At 47.2% G+C, this 24,115-nt stretch overlaps 3 protein-coding genes across 3 annotated transcripts; 2 read left to right on the top strand and 1 right to left on the bottom strand.

Moving 5' to 3' along the window:
- Positions 1 to 599: 599 nt before the first annotated feature.
- M431DRAFT_128443 (hypothetical protein) lies at positions 600 to 20,816 on the top strand (the record flags this gene model as incomplete). The annotated part of the gene is made up of 11 exons (XM_024912370.1): positions 600 to 1,509; positions 1,581 to 1,924; positions 2,003 to 4,051; positions 5,777 to 6,232; positions 6,323 to 10,994; positions 11,214 to 12,830; positions 12,918 to 14,669; positions 15,057 to 16,663; positions 16,727 to 17,212; positions 17,282 to 19,361; positions 19,430 to 20,816. 11 exons carry the CDS (start codon positions 600 to 602, stop codon positions 20,731 to 20,733), a joined length of 17,277 nt encoding a protein of 5,758 aa, XP_024768020.1. The 3' UTR covers positions 20,734 to 20,816.
- A 402-nt stretch (positions 20,817 to 21,218) lies between these two features.
- Positions 21,219 to 21,782, bottom strand: M431DRAFT_100207 (hypothetical protein; the record flags this gene model as incomplete). Its single annotated transcript, XM_024911177.1, has 1 exon — positions 21,219 to 21,782. The coding sequence occupies one exon, from the start codon at positions 21,780 to 21,782 to the stop codon at positions 21,219 to 21,221; it is 564 nt and encodes a 187-aa protein (XP_024768019.1).
- A 1,086-nt stretch (positions 21,783 to 22,868) lies between these two features.
- Positions 22,869 to 23,882, top strand: M431DRAFT_100297 (hypothetical protein; the record flags this gene model as incomplete). The annotated part of the gene is made up of 3 exons (XM_024911189.1): positions 22,869 to 23,241; positions 23,313 to 23,438; positions 23,554 to 23,882. 3 exons carry the CDS (start codon positions 22,869 to 22,871, stop codon positions 23,880 to 23,882), a joined length of 828 nt encoding a protein of 275 aa, XP_024768018.1.
- Positions 23,883 to 24,115: the final 233 nt, after the last annotated feature.

The following is a 24,115-nucleotide window of genomic DNA, read 5'->3' as shown; positions in this document are numbered from 1 at the left end:
GCGTGGGCACGGCTCTTCCAAGCCGGACTCCGGAACCCTGAACGTAGAACCAAAGGAGCAGTAGTTGGTAAGCCGGTAACCAACAATGCCTGTACCAATACGGATGACTACAAGCTCCGGAGGAGCCCATGTACTCGTATGTGTCCGTTACTTTATCAGATATGATGGGCATATCCCAGTTTTCAAACAGGCCCATGATGGGTACTACTAACCGAAGCTATTATGGAACCCGGCATCCGGCGTAGTAAATCCATTCACTTTATATCGCTCCATTCAAATAACAAAAGGCGCGGACCGAACTCAGAAAGGTCCCCGGGAATCCGGAGGAGGTGTCTTCCGGTTGGACCGAGGCGTAGATAGCTCCGGTATCCAATATTAGCAAATTTCCTATGGAGATTGCCTCTACAGATCCCTCAGTATTAGGTTATTAGAGAAGTCAGTTTCTTTGATATGTAAAATGAGTTTTATGCCATCTCTTTGGATGACAAGTTGTGCAACCGCGACTAGAGAATTGCAAAATATTTCTCGCCGAACTTTGACCTGTACCAAAAGCTGACAAAAGCACACACGTCCAGAGTTTGAGAAAAAGATTCAACAGAATGTATTCAACAATAACAGACAACACTGCAGCTTTGGCGTCGGATCTCTGCATCAACAGCCTTTTCACTGTTGTTGCAGCGCAATATGGCAACAATGTTGCCATTAACTTCGAAAATGTGGATAGACTGACCTATAGACAGGTAAGTAAATATGTTGACCTCCTCGCTGACGAACTCAACTATCATATTTCGCATGGACAACTCGTCGCCGTCCTTCTTCCGCGATCACCGGCCCAAGTGATTGCCATCCTAGCCATTCTCAAACTGGGCGCTATTTATGTTCCAATCAATCCAGAGCTACCCAAAGCCCGGATTGGGAGCTTGATATCTTCGGTGCCGATTGAAATTGCCATTTGCCTTGCGGAAACTGAACATCAATTGCCGCACAAAGTACTGCCATTGACGCTCAGCGGCAAATATGGACATGAATCCAGGCTGAAGTTCCCCAGCAGCCACCGGGACACAAAGAATTGGCTACGAATTACAACAGACGACCTTGCAACAATTCTGTTTACTTCGGGTAGCACAGGGCAGCCCAAGGCCGTCAAGCTAACACACAAGAATTTGATTCCACAAGCTAAATTCTTGGCGAGAGAGTTGGGTCTTGATAGTTCAAGATCAGTATTCCAGTTCTCATCTTGTTCTTTTGACGTTCATCTCCTTGACATTCTGTCGGCTCTCCTCTCAGGAGCACAGCTCCATCAAGCGTCTCAGAGCGCTATTTTATCAGATCTTGAAGGACAAATTATGAGCTTCAACTCAGACACTATTCAATTAACCCCGACTGTGATCTCGACACTGCAGCCACATAACGTTCCATCCATCAGATGCATGGTGACTTGTGGAGAGGCGTGTACGGAAGAGATTGTCAACACCTGGGGCAACCGAATAGTATTATTAAATATATACGGTATTTTTTGAGCTTGACTCCACCCATTTAGATCTCTTTGACTCTGAGCTAATACAGTGTTTTCTCAAAAGGCCCTTGTGAAGCTCCTACGACGAGCATTAAAAGGCTACGACCGGGAACCTCGCCCAGTTGTGTTGGAAAACCTCCGTCATATGCAAACATTGCCGTGGTCAACGAGAGAGGGCAATCTCTTCCCTCAGGCCATGTTGGCGAAGTTCTAGCTTATGGGGAAACCGTTTCTCAAGGATACTTCAATGGCGAGGCTCAGGAGAAATTTACGCGCACAGTACAGTTTACTACGGGCGCAGCACCATCAAGTGGATGGTATGCAACTGGGGATTTCGGGCTTATCGATGAAGCTGGGGAGCTGCACCTGCGCGGAAGAGCCGATGATCAAATCAAAATTAGTGGACAGGTATGCCGCCTTTTTATAACCTTTTCTTTGGCCTCACATGGAAAAAGTATGATGCTAACGAATAATTCATCAATCAAGCGTATCGAACTTGGAGACATTCACCAGGTCATCTATGGAATCCCCGGCTGCGGACGTTGTGTGGTACTTGCTCATACTGTTAACCACCGTGCTGGTCTCTATGCAGTAGTGTCCACCGATCCTGGATTTGGCCAGCCAGGAAACAAAATTGTGATAGCAGATGGATATGGCAATCTTAGAAAGGAGATCTTTGCTTCTTGCAGAGCCAACTTACCTGCTTATATGGTCCCACAAGTCATAATTGTCAAGTCGCTCCCTCGAAATGTCAACGGCAAGGTCGACGTTAGCCAAATTCGGACCTTCTTGAGCTCTCGTCATACTTTGGATGAAATGAGGCTTGACAAGTCGGAGCAACTGTCAGAATATGGCCACCAAGTCGCCAGTATCATCCGGAAGCGACTGCAACAGCTTGTTCCTTCAAAGGACGACCTCCTAGAATGGGGATTTAATTCTATGGACGCTGTCTGGGTTATCAAAGAGTTGCATGAAAAGACTGGCCACCGAGTTTCGATCACCGAGCTGCTAAGCCACCCCACGATTGAGTCGATTGCAAACCAGATAGAATCAGTTTCTGTGGTCCGCACCTCTCATGCCAGTGAGCCTACGCCTATGCCAAGGGATTGGTATGTTGCTTCACCAGGACAACATAGTCTATTCCGAGCCACAAAGGTTTTCGGGAACAAGGTGTACACCTGCAAAATTGCCTATGAGATTGCGGGAAGCTTAGATCCGAGTCGATTTTTGGATTGCCTTACGGAAAAATATGCCCAGCATGCGATATTCAACACGTCTTTTGTGGAAGACGAAACAGGCTTTAAAGAAGGAAATATCGTTGCTCGAGTGAAGCCAGATACTTACAACAGACCTCGTGTGTCACTGTTTCCCTTCGAACAGTCGCGTCGTGCTCACTTTTCCGCTACATCGACTGGTGTTTCTTTGCTGGAGGCTGTATATGACTGGGAAATGAGCCAAGAAACAGACTTGGACATTGAAGAAGGACCTGTTGCAAGTGCTGCTCTTTATCAGACTGATAAAGACGCCAATCAATGGCTTGTAATACTAACGTTTCACCATATGGTGATTGACGAGTATTCGAGCAATACTTTCTGGTCTGAACTCATAGATCTGTATCAAGCAAAAAACCCGACAGCCATGATAACTCCGACCAAACGAATAGACTATAGCCAGTACGCCACCATCTACCGAGCCATACTCGAGTCGCGTGGGACTTCCGATGGCGACTGGTGGCGCGATGTGTTTCGAGGCTACCGGCCGCAGCCGCTGTTTCAAGATGCCATCGGAAATCACAGCGAACGTTTATCCGGATACGATGTCGCAGCAGACATTTACTGGAAAACATTACCTCAAAGGGAGGCCACTAGACTGACAGCGCGAAGGGGGAACGCCGCTAATACTTTTGGTGCCTGGCTGTCACTTGCGCAGCTATTTCTATCTCGGGTGACGGGAAAAACGGAATACTTGCTCGGTGTCCCAACATCAGCTCGGGCCGTTGACCCTCGTTTCGTTAGTGTTATGGGATATTGTATGACACTTGCGGTTCTCCCTGTCTCTCTCGATTTGGACCAAGACAGTCTGGCATTCGAGGCAGCCACGCTTGAAAAGTATCGCCAATGCGTCGCCCACGATCAGCGAGTTGAAGACATCTTGAGTTGGCTTGCAGAGGAGAATCAGACCGAAAATACTGCCAACGTAGACGCACTGTTCGTTTATCACGACCCGTTGGATTCGTCTCTTGACCTGGGAAATTCAGGGCTTCGCTACAAGAAACTTGCCGATGCAACCGGTGGGAGCCACTATCATCTTATCCTGCATTTGGACAACTCAGGGCCCTCTATTAGGGTCGGATTTGAATACCGAACAGAATCATTCAGCACAAAGTTCATTGAAGCTTTGGCACAGGCCTTTACAGAGTTGGCGGTTGAGTTGTCATGCAGCGATGAGCAGCGCTCAGTCGGGGAAATTGTCTCAACAGCGCCGTCTCAGGCTCTTCAATTTGCAGTGGAAGCTTCGACAAGACAAGCTGGGCCCGTGCTACAAGAGCTCAGAAGACGAGGCGAAAACCTCAACATCCTGGACCATATTTACATGACCGCGTCAGTAAACCAAAACGCAATTGCAATTGCGACTGCTGAACGGAATGTAACTTATCGGCAACTTCTTGAGTGGGTATCAGGAGTCGCAAGTAAGCTGCGCAGAGAAGGAGTGAAGACTGGCGACGTTGTTGTCTTGTTTATGGATAAGAGCGTCGAATACTTGGTTTCCGTACTTGCTCTCATTCGTGTCGGTGCTTGTTTTGTACCCCTCGATATTACGAACACACTGGCTGTGAACAACTCAAAGCTAGCCGTCCTTGCCCCTACACTGATACTTACTCGTCGACATGTAAATGGTGCTGTTTACGAAGATGAGAACTATTATCGAAAACTCGATACATCATCAATTAGACGCATCGCCATATCGACCCCTCCTCAGGTTGACCAGCCTCATCACAATGTCCACGAAACAAAGACATCCACAACAGAGCTGTCAGCTGATGCATACATTGCTTTTACTTCTGGTTCTACGGCTGAACCAAAATGCTTTCGCATATCACATCGCGCCCTGGCATCCTCTATCTGTAGCCAAGTTGAGGCTCTCAACATCTCAACCGGACATAGGGTGGCCATGCTTACTAGCCTTGCGTTCGATGTTTCTTTGATGGAGATATTCTGTACCTTTGTTGCAGGTTCGACACTGGTTGTGGCTCCGCACGATCAATTCATTACTTCACTGGCAGATACGCTGAGATATATGGCTGTAACTCACGCCATCGCGACGCCGACGATGCTTGCTGCCATTGATTCACCATCAGAGGTCCCCTCGTTGAGGTCTATAATCCTTGGAGGAGAACCAATCCCAAGTGCTCTGTACGAGCGATGGTGGGGGACTGTGGACATCAGAATCTCGTATGGACCAGCTGAAACAACGATTGCCACCCACGACTTCATCGTCACGACGAAACCGACAACCAGCTCTTGCAATATCGGTAGACCGTCTCCATCTGTGCGGGCGTTTATTTTGGATGCACAACACAACCCTGTTCTTCCGGGTATTCCAGGACGTTTATTCATTGGGGCAGCGGATGATGGTAGATATGATCAGCTAACATCTGGTTATATCTCGCCGCTCTCTGCTAATAAGCGTCTGGTGAACCATCCAAGTTTGGGCAGACTCTATGACACTGGCGATATTGTACGATACGATCTCCAAGGGACATTCACCCTTATCGGTCGTACTGATGACCAGGTCAAGATATCAGGAGTTCGATTCAATATTGGCGATGTTGAAAAGACCATCGATGTGTTCGTGGGTGCTCAACGGAGATGTGCAGTGGTTATCTCCGAGACTCAGCCTGGCAATAAAGCTCTAACATGCTTCATCGAGTTTTCTGACACAGAGGGTTCGCTTACAATCCCATCGGAGCGCCACGCTACAACAGTCTCTATTATCCTGTTGCTCAACAATGCGCGACGCGAAGAATTGGCCGCATTGCGTGATCGGGTGTCTGAAGCGCTCCCAGCTGCCATGATCCCCAAATACTGGATCCCAGTCAAGGAATTGCCCGTGTCTCGTACGGGAAAGATTGATAGGCGTCGATTAAATGAGGAATTGGCATCCGCTCATCGCCACGGCACAAACATTGAAGCATACAGCAGCCTCGTCGCACAAATTTCTCATCTCCATGAAGCTAGAGATGACGAAGAGGTCATTAAGAGCTCTCAAAGCCTACAATACCCAGCTAGCGGATCTGTTCCATCTTACAGAGAGAGACTGAACGATGAATTAATGCAATCCCTCGTCATCGCCTGGACGGAGATTTTACCTATCGATGAGACGCAAGTTGACATTCATAGGTCATTCTTCAAGACGGGCGGCGATAGCGTATCGGCTATTCGTTTCTGTGCCCGAGCGCGAAAATTAGGCATTCGAGGCTGTACTGTGGCGAAGATGCGATCCAATCCCAGCCTCTCACAACTTCACGATGTCCTTGCTTATGACAACTCTTCTCTGCTGTCAAACATGCCATCATCTGATGACGAACCGACGGATGAAGCTTCCGGTCTCACGCCGCCCTCTTCGATGCCCTCTACGCCAACAAGTTCAGGATCCTCATTTGTGAAATTACCTGGAGCTACCGATTTCACCACTCTCAGTATATCCGGACACTCTGTCTCCACTACTGATGTTGATGATGAGGAATTTACTGGCATATTTCGACACGTGGAATCTTTTATGAATACTTCAGAACTATCACAAGAGATTGCGGCAGCAGGTATCAACGAGAGCGAGGTGGACGTTGTATATCCGCCTACTGCCATGCAGTCATCCATGGTTCAGCAGTCTTTACTAGACTCCAATTCAGGCGTATATCATAGTCAACTTATCCTCCACCTCGAAGGACCAGTACAAGAGATGAAATTGAGAAAAGCATGGAGTGCAGTATGCAATGCAAATCCTTCACTCCGCACCATTTTTGTGCCCTTGGAACGTGGTCATGTACCCGGAGTGGCATATTTGGCGGTGGAGCTGAAGCAAAACGCACGCATTCCTTTGTTCGAAAGCCGTCAGCTTCCCCTCCCGTCATCGGAAATGTTTGAAGACCTCTTGGATCATGACAGAAAAGTAGGAATCGGAGCCATTACGAATATCCACAAAATGACCCTAGTTGAGAGAGGTCCTTGCGAATATACCCTTATCTTTACATGTCACCACGCTGTTTTCGATGGTTGGAGCACAACTACTCTGTTGAAGCAGCTTGGCGAGGCCTATTCGGGAACTTTGCCGCTGAAAACCAGCAGATCGAATGCTGAATACTTCACGCAGCAATTGACGCGTGATAGGGGTGCGTCGGAGGACCTATGGAGACAATACCTGGCAGGGGTTCAGTTGCCACAGCTTCCACAGCGAGAACACGTTATGGAAAGGCCGTCACACAAAAGGATAGAAGCGGCTCTTCAAACTGCTATTTTAAGCAGTGAGTTTCAAGCACGCGCTGAAGCTTTTGGTGTGACCCCTTTTACTATCGTACAATTGGCCTTTGCGCTTGCTCTTGAACGCTCTTGGATTGATCACAGGCGGTCTACTCGTGTCGGATTCTGGACGGTCACCAGCGGAAGATCACAAAAGGTAGACGATATCAACGCGATTGGAAACTTCTTGAACACAATTCCATGCGTTGTGGCTCTTTCCTCGACTACCAGCGTCCATAAAAGCCTCCAAGCTACGTATAGAATGTTCACCAAAATGTCAGAGCACGATTGTGTTTCTACAACAGATATTTTGCGCTGTTTCGAGAAGCCCGAATGCGACATCGACGCTCTCCTGGTGTTTGAGAATCACCCAGATGCTAGCGAGCCACAACTCCACTTCGGCAGCAACATTCGGCTTAATTCAGTGGATGGACGAGAAGTATCGAGTCTTCCATTTGTTGTTGTTGTCGAGCCTGGACAGACTGAAGTCAAGATTATTGCCAAGTTTGATGAAGCACGACATCACTCTGGCTCAGTTAGACGAGTTCTTGATCGTTTCTCCACCATATTGAGCAACATTGTTTCACACCCAACTCTCGATGAATGCAGTCTGTCTAGTATAAGCTGCGACTATCACCATTCAGAGAAGCAGTTGGTCTTACAACAAGGAGTGAATCTGAGCCAGCAGTCTGGACTGCAAGAGACCCTGGTGTCACTTTTTCGCCAGTGTGTTGCTAAACATGGGCAACGTAAAGCTTTAGCAACTCACTCGTCATGGTTGACGTTTGCCGAGTTGGATGATCTTACCGACCGACTGGCTATCTACCTCTCACGTCAAGACAATAGCAATTCCAAAATTGTTCCGATTGTTCTTGAGAAGAGTCCATGGATGGTCATTGCCATGCTTGCAGTCTTGAAGAGTGGGCGTGCCTACTGCCCACTTGAGTTCGACGCACCAAGCCACAGGATATCTTTCGCAATTAAGAGGCTCGGCGCAGGCCTAATAATCACAAACGAGAACGGTTTCCCAAAGTTGGCGAGCCTATCCGCCTGGGGTCATCCACAAATCCTCGTGATTGACAACATCCAGACTCTGCTGGCTAACGCTGAGACTCGCACTTCTAGAGATGCGGTATCCTTGCTGCCTACATTACATCCTGATATGGCATGTTACGTTATGTTCACATCTGGAAGCACTAGTAGCCCAAAGGCATGTACACTCACACACGGTGCTGTCGCCAGCGCAGTTCAAGCGGTTCAGCCACTGTATAACTTTGAACCATCGTCTCGGATCCTGTTATTTGCAAACTATGTCTTTGACGCTAGCGCGATCGATATCTGGGGCTCTCTCTCTTCCGGTTCTTGTCTCTTTCTTCTCCACGACGATGAACTGAAATCGGACCTCATTGGGCACATAGACCGTCTCCAGATTAATTGGATTCATCTCACCCCAACAGTCCTCCGAACTATATCACCGGATCAAGTCCCCAGCCTCAAGACTATCATCCTTGGAGGAGAAATGATGGTTCCAGATCTTCTTAATATCTGGGCGAAGCAAGTTGAGATCGTTGCTGCATACGGTCCAACAGAAGCGGCAATCCAAGTCCTCACTTTCCGCCCGAGTCGTTATCCTATCGACGAAGTTACCTATACAGCTCTTCCAGGAAACTTGGTGGTGGTTGTCAACGAACGCCGCGAAATCTGCCATATCAATGAACCTGGTGAGATTGTGATTGCTGGGAAACAGCTTTTCGTCGGGTATGAAGGCAATAGCCTTGCCACCCAGGCGGCTCTTACGACGATCCATGGATTTGGCGAGTTCAAATTCTACAAAACAGGAGATCGCGCCTATTATTCTCACATAGGAGAAGATGGGAAGCCACATATACGCATCCTTGGCCGCGTAGACCATCAAATGAAGGTTTCGGGCATGAGAATAGCGCCCGAAGAAATTGAGCAAGTTCTGAACGCAGACCCGGATGTTGTATGCTCTGCTGTTGTCGCGAGCTATGGAAGATCTTTAGACGCGCTGGTCGTTGGCCGGGACAATAATCTCAATGTGAACCGGCTCATGACTTTGTGTCGGGAGAGGCTCCCCGAACGGTTACGCCCAGTTATCCACCAAGTGAAAGAGATTCCTCTATTAGCAAGCCGCAAAGTTGATCGAAAAAGACTGTCAACACTTCTCGATAATGTTATTGCCTCGAAACCTGGCGGCCGTTCCTCAAGCCTTGTGTCTCAAAATGATTCAGCAAAAATATCCGCAGTTACTGCGATTATTGAGAATGTTCTTGGGACAAAGGTGCTCGATGTAAACGCGCCACTGGCAAATTTGGGCTTGGATTCACTCGGTTTTATGCGACTTAAGCATTCACTATGTACCAAGTTTCATCTTCCTGATTTAACGTATCGTCAGCTACGCAACATCGCCACGGCAGCCGGAATCGCTGATCTAGTTGGCATGGATCAATCGTCGGCCGTCTCATCTGACTACGACGTTGTTAGCATAGCTGCCGATAAGGAGAACGTGTCGCCAACCCGGGTCTTGGATGAAAAGTCCACGAAAACGCTCATTAGGCGTACTGGTAGATTTTTGGCCCTTCCGAGTCAATTGGCTATGTGGGTAGCTCAGGAGCGCTTACAAGATACGACGTACAATGTTCAGCGGGTATGGCGCTTCGAAGATGTCACTGCAGACTCACTGTTATCTGGACTCCTAGATGTTGTGCACCGCCTTGAGATGTTCAGGACGACATTCGAGTTTGATCTCTCTGCAGGGAAGCTGTACCAGGTCGTTCATGATGAGTCTCTCGTTGCGGTACAAATTTCTCGGATTTCGCATGTCGACATAGACGACTTACGAGCAAGTTTTATACCACACAACTGTGCAACGATTGACCTCAGAAATGGTCCTCTGGCCATATTCCATCTCATCGCTGATGGGAAGACTGTAGTCCTTCACTCAACCATACACCACATCATTGTGGATGAGTTTACTAGCATCCAGCTATTTAATCTCATCCGATGCGCCAGTAGAGGCAGTTCCGACTTGTGCGCCTTTGAAGGCACTTCTTCCATCGCTCTCCATGCTGCTCAAACAGCAAACCGACACGACGAAAACCACCTTAACGAATGGAAACAGCGGATGTCTGGAGCAATAGGAATTGATACGGAATCTCACTATGAGGACTCTTACAATCAACTAAAGTATGCTCTGTCATTGCCGACGGTGGAAGGAGGGAAAGACAATGTGTCATTTGTACACCTTCTCAGCTGCTTTCACGCGATTCTTCACCGCTATACGCAATCCGATGATGTTACCACCATAATTCCCATTTCAAGTCGTGGGATGCTACCACCCCATCTCTGTCGGAACGTATTGGGCAATCTCACTCATACAGCGTTCCTACGCAGTCGGCTAGGTAGTGAAGATTCACTTGAAGACTTCACAAAGCAGATCCGCGAAGGAGTGGATTTTGCCTTGGAGTCAGACATGGCCATCAACAAGGTGGCTTCTGCTTGTGGCCTGGACACAGCAAATTTCATGATTCAATTTATCATGCACGATGCTCAGTCATATGATGATATGTCATCCGATATGACTGATATGACTTTGGACCTCATCACCTCAGAAAAACCAATGTTTGACCTTATGTGGCATGTTTTCGCTCACAAAGATTGTTTGGATGTCTTGGTTGAATTCAATGAGCAGAAGTATGCCAAAGACGATATTAAAATTCTGGTACAGGCGTGGGAGAAAGTCATCGACAAGAGCAATTGCCAGGGTGGTCAATCCATATCTTCGATATTATTTACCATAATTCCCGAGGACTCACTTTTCAAGAAAACTGATTCCAACACAAAGTTGACAAAGCAAGCATGCGAGCTTCAAGTCCCACCTCCTTCGGATCTTACATCAAGCCAGGAACATAGAGCCACTTCAACGCCCATCGACATCTCTGGTGGGTTCAATCAGCGCGCTATAGAGCTGCAGTCACTCGTCACGGATTCGCTATGTAGAGCTTTAGGCGTTACAATTGTCGACCTCGATCAAAACCTCCGCGAAATTGGCCTCGATTCCTTCGCTGCAATGTCATTTATCGCCAGTATACTTCGCGTCGAGCCAGAGTTAGAAATCAGCCTGCGAGACATTACTGCATGCCCATCTGTTCGACTGCTAGTTGACACTCTCGTCCAAAAGGATGTCCCACAGTCCAAGTATGATGAAGCCAGAGCGAGATTTGAGTCTTTAATAAGAGAGTCCTTATGCAAATCTTTGGGCATCGCGTCGATTGACGGCCAAAGCAGCTTGCGTGAACTTGGCCTAGATTCTTTTTCATGTATGGCATTCATGGCTGATATGATTAGGCACGAGCCAGATATCAGTGTCAGCATGCGCGACGTTATGAGCTGCCCTACGATGGAATCACTTGTGGAACATTTCGCTGATAGAGCTTTGTCAGAGACTAGCGACAACAAGTCTGACGACGGAAGCTATGTGGCATTGGGAAAAGACATGCTCCAACGTCCACAACACGGTTTGGCAAGCTCAATGCAAAAAAGATTCTATCTACTCCAAGAACAGCTCGGAGACTCAACTTACAGTCTGCCAAGTGCATATCGTGTTCATGGTGTCCATTCATCTCGCGTTATTGCGGCTCTCCAAGATATTGTGACTGAGCACGACATTTTCAGAACACACTTTGATTTCACAGATGAAAGTGAACTACTGCAAATTGTTGATGAATCAGAGCGCTTGGAATATACTATCCATGATCTTAGTAACCATAGCGATGTGACAGCCGCTGAAGAGGTTACCAGGATTAGCCACGAAGAATGCATGCGCGAGTTCAATCTTGCCGAAGGTCATCTTGTGCGATGCACTGCTATTATTCTCCCCAACGGCGAACAGTATATAATCATCAATTTTCACCATTGCGTCGCCGATGAACGAACCATCACCGGCGTTTGGGAAGAGCTGTGTTCTGCTGTGACAGACAAGTCTTGTTCCAAGGAGACGGCCAACTTCGACGCTGGCTCGTACATTGACTTTTCCACTCGACACCACGAGATGCTCAAATCTAACAAGCTTGCAGAAGCTCAAACATTCTTTCAGAATTTGCTAGTTGGTCCTGAAAACTCGCATGGGTTATTTCTGAGACAAGGACCAGAGACAGAGAGCTATCCCGATGCTATTACAATCAACCGCGGCACAATTTTCGACTACGATCCAGTGCAGTGGGCTTACAAATCGGGATCGACTCCTTTTGCTGCTTATCTGTTTACTTTCCAACTTCTTCTCAGTTTCAAGTCAGGCACCGAAGGGTCATCAGTTTTGATCCCCGCCACTTGCCGAGGACCTCGGGAGCAGAACTTGTACGGATGCTTCATTAACACGCTTCCAGTGAGATTCACAAAACTGGCGGGCACATACTCCATGACCGAAACTCTGCGAGACTTTCAGGATTGCCTCGCCAAGATTCTTGAGTACTCCGATATCCCATTCGAGAGACTTTTGGAGTCCATAGGCTGGGGTGCCAATGACTTCGATACGATCTTCACGTATCATAATGTACCGGCTGGAGCACGAGAAAAGGCCAGAACTATCGAACCTTGCAAGGGAATTCTCCCAGAAGTACTACCTGGCATCTCTGCAAAATTCCCGTTGGCTTTCACCATCACAAGAGAAATGACAAAGGATGGGAAGTCAAAGTTGGACATGAGCGTTGAGTTCAATCCAGATCGCATCTCAGAAGTCGAAGTCTTAGAGATATGCAAGGAATACGAATGCCTCTTGCGTCATTTCCAAAAGCTGGGACCATATGCTTCCTTGAACGATATTGAAGGTGCTTATACTAATAAAAATACCTTCAATCATCTTACAGTTGCCACGAATGGAACGACTGGCGAGAGCGAATCTCACAAAGATACCAGCGTGACTCAGAGAGACTCTCGGTCTGAACTGCAGCCTGTCTCAAAGGTCCCTTCTTGGTTCCATGGCATGCCTAATCCCATAGTGGAAACAACCCCGTTTGCCGACGTCCAAATCCTTGACCAAGCCAAAGCCCGGCCTTCCGCCACTGCCATGATTTTTGAGAACGAAATCTCGATAACATACAAGGAGATGGTAGATATGATATCAGGCTTGGCTAGCTACCTGTCGACACGTATTGGCCCTCAGAATATGCTGAACCAAGCTATCTGTATTGTGGGCGATGCGTCCATTGAACGAATAATTACAATCTTGGCGATTATGACGGCTGGTGGCGCTTACGTACCCATCGAACTGAACAATCCAATCGACTGGAACCTCACCATCATAGCAGACTGTGAGCCAGCTGCTGTAGTCTTTATCCCAGAAAAGGAACCCCTACGTGTTGAACAAGCTTCACAGCTTCGAGCTCAACTCAAGGCGAAGGGCATACTCTGTGTTGATATCAATACTCCGCTACCAATGGCATCGGAACCATTCAAATTGACCACAAAACGGCTACCAGAACATTTAGCCTACGTCCTGTACACAAGCGGCTCTACAGGAAAACCGAAGGGAGTAGCCATCCAAAATCATGCGCTTCGGAATGCTACAGTCTCATTACGCCCGTTATACCGTCTGGCTCCGAACAAGCGGCTCCTACAGCTAGCACCTTGGACTTTTGATGTTTCAGTCATTGATATTTTTGGCACCTTGACTGTTGGAGCGACTCTTTGTATTGGTCGCAAGTCATGGATGCTGGACGATCTCCAGGACACTATGGCCATGCTGAGAATCACACACATTGCCACTACCCCCACTATTGCTGGCGCTCTTGACGCAAATGCACTTCCAGACGTTGAGTGTCTAGATATTGGCGGAGAACCCATGACAGAGCTGTGTCGAGATGTCTGGGCTTCAAAGGCCACGCTTTTCAATATTTATGGCCCTACAGAAGCCACCGTTGATGTCCTTGGTCGACAGTGCTTCCCCGATACGGATATATCAAACATTGGTCGGCCTTTGGAGAACGTTTTCGTCTATGTTCTTGATGATAAGCTCAGGCAGGTCGGCATCGGAGAGGTTGGTCAACTAGCTATAGGAGGCCACCAGCTTGCGCGCGGTTATCTGAAGCCACCGGCGGGTGCCGCGGCCTTTGTAGACACAAAGGATTATGGACGCATTTACCTAACTGGAGATTGTGCGCGTTTCGAACCGGACGGCAGCATAGTTTGTCTTGGCCGTATGGATACTATGGTTAATTTGCGAGGCCTGCGAGTTGAGCTGGGAGCCATTGAGAGTGCCGTGAACAATGCGCTCGACCAGGGCAAAAGTGTTGTCATCATGATTAAGCGGCCATCGGGCGATTGCCTTGTAGCCATTTTTACGGATGCAAGTCTACAAACGAAAGGCAGCTTGAAACCTCTTTCATTGGCCGGTCTTCGCCCTCTCATACAAAAGTTACAGGCCTCGGTCAAGGATAAATTGCCAGCATATTTTATGCCCTCTTTATGGGTTCCTCTCAACGATATCCCGATGAATAATAATGGCAAACTGGACAGGAAAATGATCAAGCGTCTTATCGGAGAACTATCAGAAGAAGCTCTCGATGGTTACCTTCCCCAATCGGCAACGAATGAGAAGCTTGATAAACTTGACGACCTAAGTCGAGCATTGCCAAGTTCATTGCCTTTTCAACAATCGCGGGTCAATGAGAGTGGACTCCTTCAAGATAACACGATCGGCGTCCAAACTCAAGATATTATGATGCAAGCTCCGGGGAAAAGCGAGCAGGATACCTGTGACCAGATGGGGATGGCTGTCCGTGCAGCGTTCCATACAGTTCTTGGCACCAAGTCCCTAGAGAACAACAGCAATTTCTTTTCTATGGGCGGTGACTCAATTTCTGTCATCAAACTCCGTTCAGCCTTTACAAAAGCCGGACTCAAGTGTAAGGTGAAAGACATCTACCAAAATCCAACAATTGGCGCCCTCACTCTATTGTTTGGCGGGACGATATCACACGAATCGCCTAATGGGATTGTCGCTACAGGGAGATTTGCTTCGAGTAGCACTGTAGCACAGGTCCCTACAGAACGGCCGCTTATTACAACACCAGCACCAACAACCGAGACTAGGATACAAGGCGCTTTTAAGGAAATCCTCGGAGATCGGCAGTTCCCCATGGATGCCAGTTTTTTCTCAATGGGCGGTGACTCTATATCTGTTATTAGGCTTCGATCGGTCCTGACAAAGGCCGGATTTACGCTTAAAGTAAAAGATATTTATCAGAACCCTACCATCACGGCGCTCGCAGATTTTTTGGACCCAAGCAGGTCTACCAGGAATAGTACAGACAACGGCAGTATGTTGCAGAGCTTTGTACAGTCATTACCAAAGACAGAGAGTCAGATGGTCAGCAACCTTGTCCCTCCCACGCCAATCATTGATTGGTTCTTTGCTTCCCAGAGAGCTAATGAAAATTGGTTCAATCAAGGTCACATCATTAAGCTGAACAAGAAGCACACATACGAGGACTTCCAGAGGGCTTGGTCTAATATCGTCGAAGCCCACCCGATGTTACGTTTAGTGGTGTCGAAAAGTGCCACCCATGAGCATGGAAAATGCATCGGTATACCCAATGAGAGCACCAATCATACCTATTTCCTGAGAAAGCGTCTATCGTCTATGGAGGAGCTTCCTGAAGAACTTTCGAAGCTACAATCGTGCCTAAATCTCTCCAGCGGGCGGATTTGCGCCGTTGGCGGGTTTCATATAGGTGACGAACTCTACTGTGCGATATTTGCTCATCATTTGGCCGTGGACGTGGTATCTTGGCAGGTCATCTGGAGCGACTTAGAGGATCTACTTCAGGGGGATTCCATTGAACCGGAGTTCTCATCCTTCCCTGAGTGGGCTGAGTATTTGTTGAAGAAGCGTCAATTAGCTGGGCAGATTCCAGCTCGAATTCATGCTCGCGAATATAGCTCCTTCCTTACCACGGAACAGATGAAGCGCCTCTCAGAAAATACAGAAGCATCAGGCAGTTTTATGAATGTCAAAGTAGATGTCTCTACTCTCGACCTGAGACGTGAAGATACGGAGCCTGTTGACATGATGCTTGCCAGCCTGGTTCTAGCGCTTAGCACCTGGCAGAGACTGAGACCTCCGACGAATCAGGTTGAGCTTCACTTTGAATCACACGGTCGCGACTTGGAGCTGGAGGATCTTGACCTAACCAGGACGGTTGGGTGGTTTACTCGCATCATTCCTATTGCATTCAATGTACCATTGCAGGGATCTGTGAACGATTTCACTACCATGGTCCAGCAGACGCGAAAACATGCAATGTCCAGCGTCAATCTTGCTTCAGCAATTGAAACAGCTCCTGTAGATGGAATGGTTACATTCAACTATCTGGGGCAGAGAGCGCGAACGTCGTCCTACACCTCCTTTGAGAATGTAGAGATGGATCTCGGCATGTACCAATCCCCCACAAATCAACGGTTTTCCATCTTGGACATCGAATGCAGTTTGACTCATGAGGGTCAGCTGGACATTGGTGTCTTTTACAGCACCGCTATTCACACTGCCAAAGAGATACGCCAGCTACTGGATTCTTGGTCCTACTGCATACGCAGCGTGGCTGATGGATCACAGGTTGATATTGCGGATATGCACAGAATCGCCGTAGGCCGTGGCATTTCCGGGCCCCCTACTGAGAGTCTTAAGGCACCTATTGATCATACCACCTACAGCATTCCTGAGTGTATGCAAGATCAAAAAGACGCGATTGAAGAAAGCATTGTAGCATGGAAGCTCAACACCCAGGACATCGAAAAAATGGCTCCTGCCACTGATGGACAGGCGGCGATGCTTCTAACCAGCCTTGGATCTCGATCATACATGCATTCGTATAACTATGAGGCGACTGACACAAATACTGACATTCAACGATTACAACATGCTTGGGATGTCGCCTTGGGGCGTCATTCCATCTTTCGTACAATTTTCATGCCGCTCTCCCCGCAGGCAACCTACAGTGAGAAAAGCCATCATAGCGATATACAGTTGGTGCAAGTCATTCTCAAGGCAACCGAGCTGCCTACTCCTCTCGTACAAACAGGCAAAAAGTTGAAGCCAATGCAACCAGGTTTCGCAAAGCAGCTATGCAGACTTCACATCCACAAATCCCCAAGCACGCAAAAAGTTATCTGTACCTGGACTTGCCATCACGCTCTCATAGATGGCTTCTCTATGCGTCTAGTGTTAGATGAGGTTCGCAGTGTCTATAATGGCCAGGCACTGGCGCCCCAAATTACTCAATTCAGCGACATCGTCGTATCGAGGTATGAGAAGGCACGCCAGGATCCAAGAAGCAACGACTTCTGGCAATCACAGATGCGTGATATTGAGCCAAGCATTCTGGTTAATCCATTGAGAGCGGATCAGGTGCCAACGGAGATGCAAAAGGCGATCCACGACACTCTTATCGACCGCCACCAGCAATTCTGTTTCCCTGTAAGCCCCAAACACTTCAGAGATGCTGCTCACTACAATCATACGACGATTCCGATTCTCTTCCACGCTGCCTGGGCCCTCACTCTTTCCACTTATCTATCTACTCGAGACGTTGTGCTTGGTAGTGTCGTCTCTGGTCGTCGTGGAGAAGACATTGAGCGCATACAAAACGTAGTAGGACCATGCCTCAACACTGTCCCGCTGCGAGTGTGCGTTGACTGGAACCAAACCATGTGCCAATTTATCGAACACGTTACAGATATCTTCTTGGACATGGCCGAGCATGAAGATTTGCTTTCGTTAAAGCAGATTCAAGGCCTCTCTGGAAAGAAAACTCTCTTCAACTCAACGCTGATTACCAACACGCCACTCAAATCAGAAAACATCGTTCAGTCTGGATTTCATCTCACCCTCAAAGACATGGATGAGGTGACTGATGTTCCTGTGCTCCTGAATATGTCTTGTGAGGATAGTACTATAGTAGTCGATGCGCGTGTGCATGGAGAAGACATTGATGAAGAACAACTCTGTCGTATGATGGGGACGCTGGGCATTGTGCTCCAGCATGTTGCAGATGCCAGGCGCGATACTACCCGACCGCTTCAAAGCATGGACTTGCTCGAAACCAATCATCATCGTGTGATTGATGACTTAGTTTCTGGTCCACGCTTTCCCATCGAATATGACGGCCTCACCTGTTCGCAGCTACTTCAGAGCCGTGTGAGCAGATATCCAGATCAATCAGCTGTGGAATTATACCGAAAGAAGGGACAGAAACCGGTTGTCATGACTTACAAAGCTTTGTCAACCATCGTCGAGCTAGGTGCTAAGAGACTCCGAGCTGGAGCTAACCTAGAGCCAAAATCGCGAGTGGCAATCTTTATGGATAAATCCACTGAACTCATTTGCGCTATACATGCCATACACCGAGCGGACTGTGCCTACGTGGCACTGGATATAGACAACCCACAGGCTCGTACTAAACTGCTACTTGAGCAGATTAGCCCATCTGCCATTATCTGCTCAAAGGACACTCTAAAGTTGCTCCCACAAACATTCTTGGGGAATGACAAATGCCCCTTCATAGTAGCTGAACAACTCTTCAGCCCTGTTACGCAATCTTCAAACGACAGCTACTACCTGCCTCCATCCACGGCTACTTCAGATGATGTTGCAGCCATTCTTTTCACAAGTGGGACTACGGGGACCCCCAAGGCTGTGATAATGCCACACCGTCAAGTTGTTGGTTATGGTATAATGATGGCAGAAGCCATTGGATATGGCAGTGACGATCGAGTGTTCAATTTTGCGCGTCTCGTCTTTGATGTCTCGCAAAGTGACATATTCGGAGCCATCTATTCTGGTGCTACACTGGTACTCGCTCCTCAAACAGAGACAGTATCTAGGCTTCCAGCGCTGTTAAGAGAATCAGGTACCACAAGCCTGAACACAACGCCTTCTATTGCTTCTCTCCTATACCCAGATAGCCTTCCTCACATTCGATCACTCTGCCTAGCAGGTGAGATGGCTACAAAGGCTGTGTATGAGAGATGGACACCATTTGTCAGAGTCATCAACGCGTACGGTCCTACTGAGGCCGTTGTAATCTCGTGGAAACACGCCACCGCTTCGATTGACCCACGATGCATAGGACGCCCAAGTATTGGAATACAAATACACATCTTGGATGACCACATGCGCCGTGTTCCCATGGGTAGTATTGGGACAATTTGGTGCTCTGGAAGACAACTGTCAGATGGTTATTACGGTCGACCGGAAGAAACAACAAAGGCCTTCCGAGAGAACCCATATGGGCCTGGTCTCATATATAACACAGGTTAATACAACCAATCTCTTCCTTTATCCCTTATTATTAACATTGGCTAATTCATAATGAGAGCATAGGAGATCTAGGAGCATACGACTCTAATGGGGAGATAGTGTACCATGCGCGGAAAGATCGCCAGATCAAGGTTAATGGTCGCCGTCTGGAGCTTTCAGAAATTGAGAGAACTCTTACAACTCGAAACCACAGCGTAGTGGTACTTCTACTGGATTCAAATCTTGTTGCTTTCTGCTGCAAACTGGAATCATCGAATGATGGGCTCACGGGCCCAGATGGTACAGCTGGATGCGGGCTCAATGACAACATGGCTCAGACACTCGCAAGCATGGAAGCCCAAGCCCACCAGATGCTACCAAGTTTCATGATTCCAAAGTGTTTCGTCCCTGTTTCGGCAATACCGTTGACGGGTAACAGCAAGGTAGATCAGCTTAAGCTGCATGAAGTCTACAAACAATGGAAAACACAGCGCAGCGTTCCAGTTCATGATGCAACAGCTTTGACACTACGGCCTACCGTCCAGGCACCGGAAAAGTCAACATATGAGCAACAGGTGCCGCCTCAACAACACGGGCGATCGCAAGACATTGACTGGTCGCTGCGCGAGGATGATTGGAGCGACTACTTGCTTCCGTACTTCAACCCCAAGGCACCCTTAGGTACGCAGCCGCGGGGCCAAATCTTCGCGTTCTTCGCTATTACCGGCACGTCGAAGCAGCACAGCATCTTGGCGCCCTATTTGCCCTCATTCAACCTCATTGGAGTTGAGAATATCTTCTTTCACCAACCCGATTATTACAGTTCATTGCAGGCTATGGCAGTGGAGCACTCTGCGCTCATACGGCGGCAACAGCCCACTGGGCCGTATCTGCTGGCCGGCTTCTCATTTGCAGGCCAGTTAGCGTATGAAGTGGCCAATGAGCTGCGCCACTTAGGGGAGGACGATGTTCGTGTGGTCTTGATCGACTCAGCCGCCAGAGAGCGTGCCCCGACGAGGCCTGGTGGTGTGACCGATGCTGACTGCGAAAAGTTCTTCAAGGTGCCAACCACTCTCGAAGCTACAGCGGCTGGGCCCGAAGTCGTTGACTACCGTCAAGGCCTTCTTAACCAAATCCGTCACAATATAACTCTGCACAACGAATACGTGCCACGCCCCTTCGACGGCAACGCACTCATTATTCCGCGCTTACCAAACCAAGGCGAGGCCTGGGATGATGACGAAACCAATGGTTACGCAGAATTCGTACCGCAGGCTCGTTTACAGGTACGAACCGTAACAGCAGCTGACCATTTTGCCGTCATGGAGGAAGAGCAGTCTTTGCGCAAGATTGGACACTTTATTGAGGAGTTTATGGCTGGTTTTTAATATATAGAGAGCATATGTGCAGAATACAGTGGCGTTGTCAGGTAGACTGGTGTGGAGCTAGTAAAACCTGAGGCTCAAGAGAGCATTCAATACTTTTCTTTGTCTACAATTTAATCAGAATTAAAGAACAAATCTTTCCCAAAGAAACTGCACAATTTTTCATCAGCGTACTCTAGCTAAGACAAGATATTACTTGTAGACATTTTCTATCTCATATAACCATATCGCTAAAATATGAATCGGTTTGAATAAAAGTGCGGGCAGAAATATAAACATAATTCATATTTATTTAATCGGAATCCAGCTTCTTCCATTTATGGGCATAATTTACTCTATAAGTAGCAAAAGTAAAGTATCGTTTTGTGCTGAATATTCTTTAAACCCACTGGAATCTCTAATGATACTAAAATTCTTGAGTGAAGCTATGTGATCCAAACAGTTAGATATTTCAGGCTCGCTAACTTAGTAGAACCACTCTCTTACCTTTACCAGAGTCTGTTGTGAGGATCGACGACATTGGTGGATTCTTCACTATCCTTCCACAGTCTGTTATGAGGATCGACGACATTAGTCGATTCTTCACTATCCTTCCAGAGCCTGTTGTGAGGGTCAACAACGTTGACCGAGTCTTCGCTATCCTTCCACAGTCTGTTGTGAGGGTCAACAACGTTGACTGAATCTTCACTGTCCTTCCAGAGCCTGTTGTGAGGGTCAACAACGTTGACCGAGTCTTCGCTATCCTTCCACAGTCTGTTGTGAGGGTCAACAACGTTGACTGAATCTTCACTGTCCTTCCAGAGCCTGTTGTGAGGGTCAACAACGTTGACCGAGTCTTCGCTATCCTTCCACAGTCTGTTGTGAGGGTCAACAACGTTGACTGAATCTTCACTGTCCTTCCAGAGCCTGTTGTGAGGGTCCACAACATTTGTCGATTCTTCACTGTCCTTCCAGAGTCTGTTGTGAGGATCCACAACATTTTTTGTCTGCTCTACCGGTGCGGCAGCAGCCACAGCGGCAACTGCCAAGTACAAGACGTTTTCAAATCTCATGTTGAAAGTATAAGTAGTGTGATAAGTGTGTTCTTGGTAGGTTATAGGTAAAAGAAGACGTGATATCATAGGAAGTCAAGACTGGAAGCCTGGGAGAACTTTATATATTTTGGAATATTGTATACTAAGCTCCGTCAAGTCATACCCAGTCGATCTTCCCCTTGATACTCCATCTTTGCATCCATGGAAGCCGCATCGTGATTGGAAATACATCAATAATGCTCTCGAGAGTAGCTTTGTTGTTTCGGCCCAGATAAGATATAATTTTATGAATCAAGTTTAATGTTTATTCTGTTTCTGCTATAATATCAAAGAATTATAATAGACCGCCTTATGAAGCATTTACTATTATCACATCATAATTAGAACAAAGACATCGTGCAAAAGTTCCAGATGAAAAAAACCGCTCGATCGTACACTTTGGGATAATTGTCACGAACTTATGATAACCTAGGCTGTGATACGTCATGCGGGGCACCCATCACGCCAAAGACTTTTTTCTTAGCTCGTGAGATATATGGTTTCTCTTGGCCAGCCTCGACCAAATAAAAACGGATGTTGGTTTCTTATTAGTATAAAGTAGCAATTTTTCGCACCTCTTTCGGATCTAAAAATGGTCCAGACGAAGAAAGTCGTCGTGAGAGTACTGCAATCTCGCGGGGTAATCTTTAGACACCTGCCGTTTGGAGTTACTGCTGACATAGAAATTTCGAAAAAGGGTCCATGGAGGTGGCTCTTTTGAATTCTTTTATCTCAGTCATCCATTTTCAGTTACTGCTTATAACGTATGGGTTCTAGTATGCAGTTTTGGAGCCACTTTTGTGATTTGCCTATCTTACACTAGAAGTATCGTTCGTATAGCAGTTCTCGCTATATGCTCTCTAACTATAGGGACACTAAGATGCATACGAACTACCCGCCCGACCGGAGGAGGAAAGACTTTGCGAACAGGGAGCCTATTGTAATTCTATATTGAATTCGATAAGCTCAGTCGATTTAGATCGTCAGTATCTACTGACGGCTCCCCTTTGTCCAACTCATTTTCTATATGTTCTTTCATTGTGTCTGATCGCTGAGATCTTCGTCATGAATAAGGATTCGTACGATCTTCTGTTGACCGGTGACTACGGAGAGGACGCCATCCTTCAAAATACTTCTCGTCTTTCTCATGGGAGCGCACGGCGTAACTCCCTATCATCATATTTAATAATTGCTTCCAAGATATTCCCATGGATTCTGTCATTCATACTTGCGACCATCATTATATACGACAGAACTAATGGCTGGGATCGATTTCGTCAACACAAACTATACGCTTCGCACCAAGCTTATTCTCCGGCCCAAAACGAGATTGAATACAAATTAACGAAATTCCATACCAATATTGTGGATGCCCCCGACGAATTTCAAGGAGGCCCTTCAGAAATTCTGAACAAGGCATGGGATGGTTTGTTCAATTGTCAGTCACCCATAAATGATACCATATTCCAATGTCACATGTTTGATGACCTAACGTTAATACTTGATCAGTTGGTATATCTACAATCCCTAAAGGTCAAGCAAAATTACTCCCAAACTATACATCACCAGTACCTGGTCACGAAGACGAATATATTGTTGAGCTTGACGTATTTCACCAACTCCACTGCCTTGTACGTGCTCATATCATACTGCATGAATGAAATACTGACACCTGACCTTTAGAATATCTTCCGTAAAGCTTTCACGCCTATTTATCTCTCAGATTGGGAATATGTTAAAGATGCTGAAGTTTCCCTGAATTGGACGGTTCCCGAAACATATCCATATGAGGCGTTTGAAGAAAATCGAGTCAAAAACAGTATCAACCCATGGCACATCGGTCATTGTCTCGAAAGTTTACGACAATCGATCATGTGTCACGCCGATATTACTCCAGCCGTTTGGCACTGGGACTACTCTGTTGCCAACCCAGTAAGAAACAAGCCTTGGCTCACTGTTCTACATACGTGTCGCGATTTCGACCGTATCCGTGATTGGGCTAAAAAGCGCAAGATACGATGGGATTTTGACGACAATGTTGAAATACCGCAGCAGTTTGATATACCAACATATCCATGACATTCTAAAATAGATATATATCGACCGTAACTTGGCATGTAATTCTAATGAGATAATGAAGTAAACCCATAGCATAAGCATAACGAAGTGGAACTCGTGCAAAGACACGGACGTATTTGGGAGTCTTTTACTCAATTTCGAGATTCTATTTACCTGGATACCGCATTCAAGATTGATGAGACGAAAAGCAATCACTAGTTTAAATTAACTTGCAAGATCAAAGAATTGGTCCA

Source organism: Trichoderma harzianum, assembly GCF_003025095.1.
Source record: "Trichoderma harzianum CBS 226.95 unplaced genomic scaffold M431scaffold_26, whole genome shotgun sequence".
NCBI lineage: Eukaryota > Fungi > Ascomycota > Sordariomycetes > Hypocreales > Hypocreaceae > Trichoderma > Trichoderma harzianum.
This window is presented reverse-complemented; position numbering and strand designations above follow the sequence as displayed.